This window comes from Aplysia californica, unplaced genomic scaffold (assembly GCF_000002075.1).
Source record: "Aplysia californica isolate F4 #8 unplaced genomic scaffold, AplCal3.0 scaffold00192, whole genome shotgun sequence".
In the NCBI taxonomy this organism is placed as follows: Eukaryota; Metazoa; Mollusca; class Gastropoda; order Aplysiida; family Aplysiidae; genus Aplysia; species Aplysia californica.
In genome coordinates this window covers 76,244-78,592 of record NW_004797462.1, presented here as the reverse complement: position 1 = coordinate 78,592, position 2,349 = coordinate 76,244, and the positions used below count along the sequence as shown (strand labels likewise).

Here is a 2,349-nt window from a genome sequence, read left to right as displayed (position 1 = left end):
ACACACACACACACACACACTCTCTCTCTCCCTCTCTCTCTCTCTCTCTCTCTCTCTCTCTCTCTCTCTCACACACACAGAGTGACTTTTGAGGGACATGGCAACATATTACACCAAAATGGTTTATCCATTTACTCTTTTCTTCCTATTGGAGAGGAAGCCAAATGTAAAACTTTGACATATCATAATACTCTCCCATATACATGTACATAATATGTATTATATGTTATATACATGTAACATACTACGTGACATTTTATAACAATGTGTCCATTCGAACAGCAACTTTTCACGCTTCCAAAACAAACTGAAAGTTCAATCACATACTCTCACCCCCCACACAAAACCAACAAACAGAACAAAACAAAATCGATTAACAATGTTTCACACTCCCACGCTCCCCTCCAATTAAAAAACAAAAAACAAAAAAACAAGCAACGATAACAACAACGAAATCAACTGACTAACAGTGGTTCAATGTGGATTAATATGTATCATTATTTCACGCTTTCGTCGATACAATTTAGAAGATACTTAAGAAAGCAGATTGCTTCTGTGCCAACCCGGACTGAACGGCAACAGACACCCAAGCAAAAAGATGGAGGTATTCAATAAAATAATTTCTCCACTTTGAAATCGAACTCACATCTTCTCCGAGCAACGACAAAAAGCCTTATCCTTAAACCACATACGTCTGCTAGGCAGTCAGTATGATGCACGCTACCTCAGAACTACAAAGTTCTGACATTTCTGGCCGTTTTGGGGTACTAGGACCATGGGGTCAGAAACCAAATGTTCTATTCCTCTAACAAAATCGGAGTCGTTATCAAGATATTCAAAGAATTGCATTTGAAAAAGATTTACATGTTGTGAAACTCTAAAATTTTCAAGTCAAATTTATCAAAACTAGGTACTGAGCAGATAGAGAACTTTGTAATTCTAGGGTAGCGAATTGTTTATTCAGACTCTCCCCACTCCAGAAAAAGGATAGGAAAGCATAAAGATGGTGCACATTTTTCCTTTAAAAGAAATTTCAGAATAAAACTTTCACCTCCCGATATGTCAACATTTTAATACCCAGCACTAGAAGTTCAACATTTATTACAAGACAAATATATTTGTTAAACCCATGCCCTTCAGTGTCTACGAACACTTAGAGGCGAGCCCAGGACTTGAAGGTTACGAGAGCTATAAAGCTCTGGGCATTATTCTTTCTCCTTACTAAAGAGAAGCTGGCACATATAATTTTCTTTGTTAATTTAAGAGAAAATAACCAGGCTCGCTTGATAACCGTTGTCAAACCACACGAGTTACTTTCGGACTCTATTGTTCTAGGATGGTAAAAATAACTCACAAGTGAGCTAATAGTTCTGTACAGTTTTGAACTCCTTACAACGCCGTGCCCTTGTTGATTGAGTATACCATTACTCGTATCATGACACTTAACGTTTGTCCATTAAAGAATACGTCTCTAAGACAACCAGACTCTAGCTTTCCGAAGATCAGCAAAAGGCGAGACTGGAATTAGACGCTTCTCGCTCTGGTCATGGCTGTCTATAGAATCTATACAGACTGTTGTAAGACATTCCTCTCCTTTCCAGGATATTAAAATGACTCCGCATCAAGGCGGAACACGATTCCACTGACTGGAATGGGTCTTATGACCAGCAAGCTGGATCTTCTAGAAGAAACAATACCCAACTAAAAAACCCTAACAAAAACGTATTCTTAGCGGATGGCAGGATCTCGTCGCTCAGATCCGACTGTCTCTCTCAGGGCCAGGGTTCAGGGGCGAGAACTCCTCCGACTTCTCCATGATTGTATGCAGAGCCCCGTTGTTGGCGAGGTCAGCGTCACTGTTGTCGTCTTTCGCTCTGACGTCACTACCATTGTTTTTGGGGCAGTAGATGGGGCGCAGCGGGATGTGCGCGTTGTCCCCGCCGCCGCCGTTCCCGGCGTGGTGGACGGAGCGCGTGCGGCTGAGCTCCGTGGCGTATTGGGTGGTGGTGGAGTAGCCGGAGGCGCGCGTGAAATCGCCGCCTGTGTACCCCCCGCTCCGTGCCAGCCGCAGGAAGCACGATTTGAGCTGACCTTGAACCTGGAGGGTGTTTTTTGGGGGGGGGGGGAGGGAAGAAAGAATGTGGTCTTAACTAAACTTTGATTAATTATAATGAGACTTGTGGTGTCGTATTTGGAGGATAGCTTTAACTAAGCCCATCATCGGCTTTAGTGTGAAATTGAGCAACATTTTTGAAAAAATCGCCCCCACCCGCCAAAAAAGTACTTTCGCTAGGTTGATCAACTGAAAAAAACGACGGATATAATAGATACAAGTGTATATGTGTGTGT

At 42.4% G+C, this 2,349-nt stretch overlaps 1 protein-coding gene across 1 annotated transcript in view; it reads right to left on the bottom strand.

Moving 5' to 3' along the window:
• Positions 1-882: 882 nt before the first annotated feature.
• LOC101853087 overlaps positions 883-2,349 on the bottom strand; it is an 8,204-nt gene continuing 6,737 nt past the window's right edge. The window contains exon 3 of the mRNA XM_005098758.3: positions 883-2,098. Coding sequence (XP_005098815.1) covers positions 1,754-2,098 — 345 coding nt within the window. The 3' untranslated portion in view covers positions 883-1,753. The remainder of the gene's footprint in view (positions 2,099-2,349) is intronic.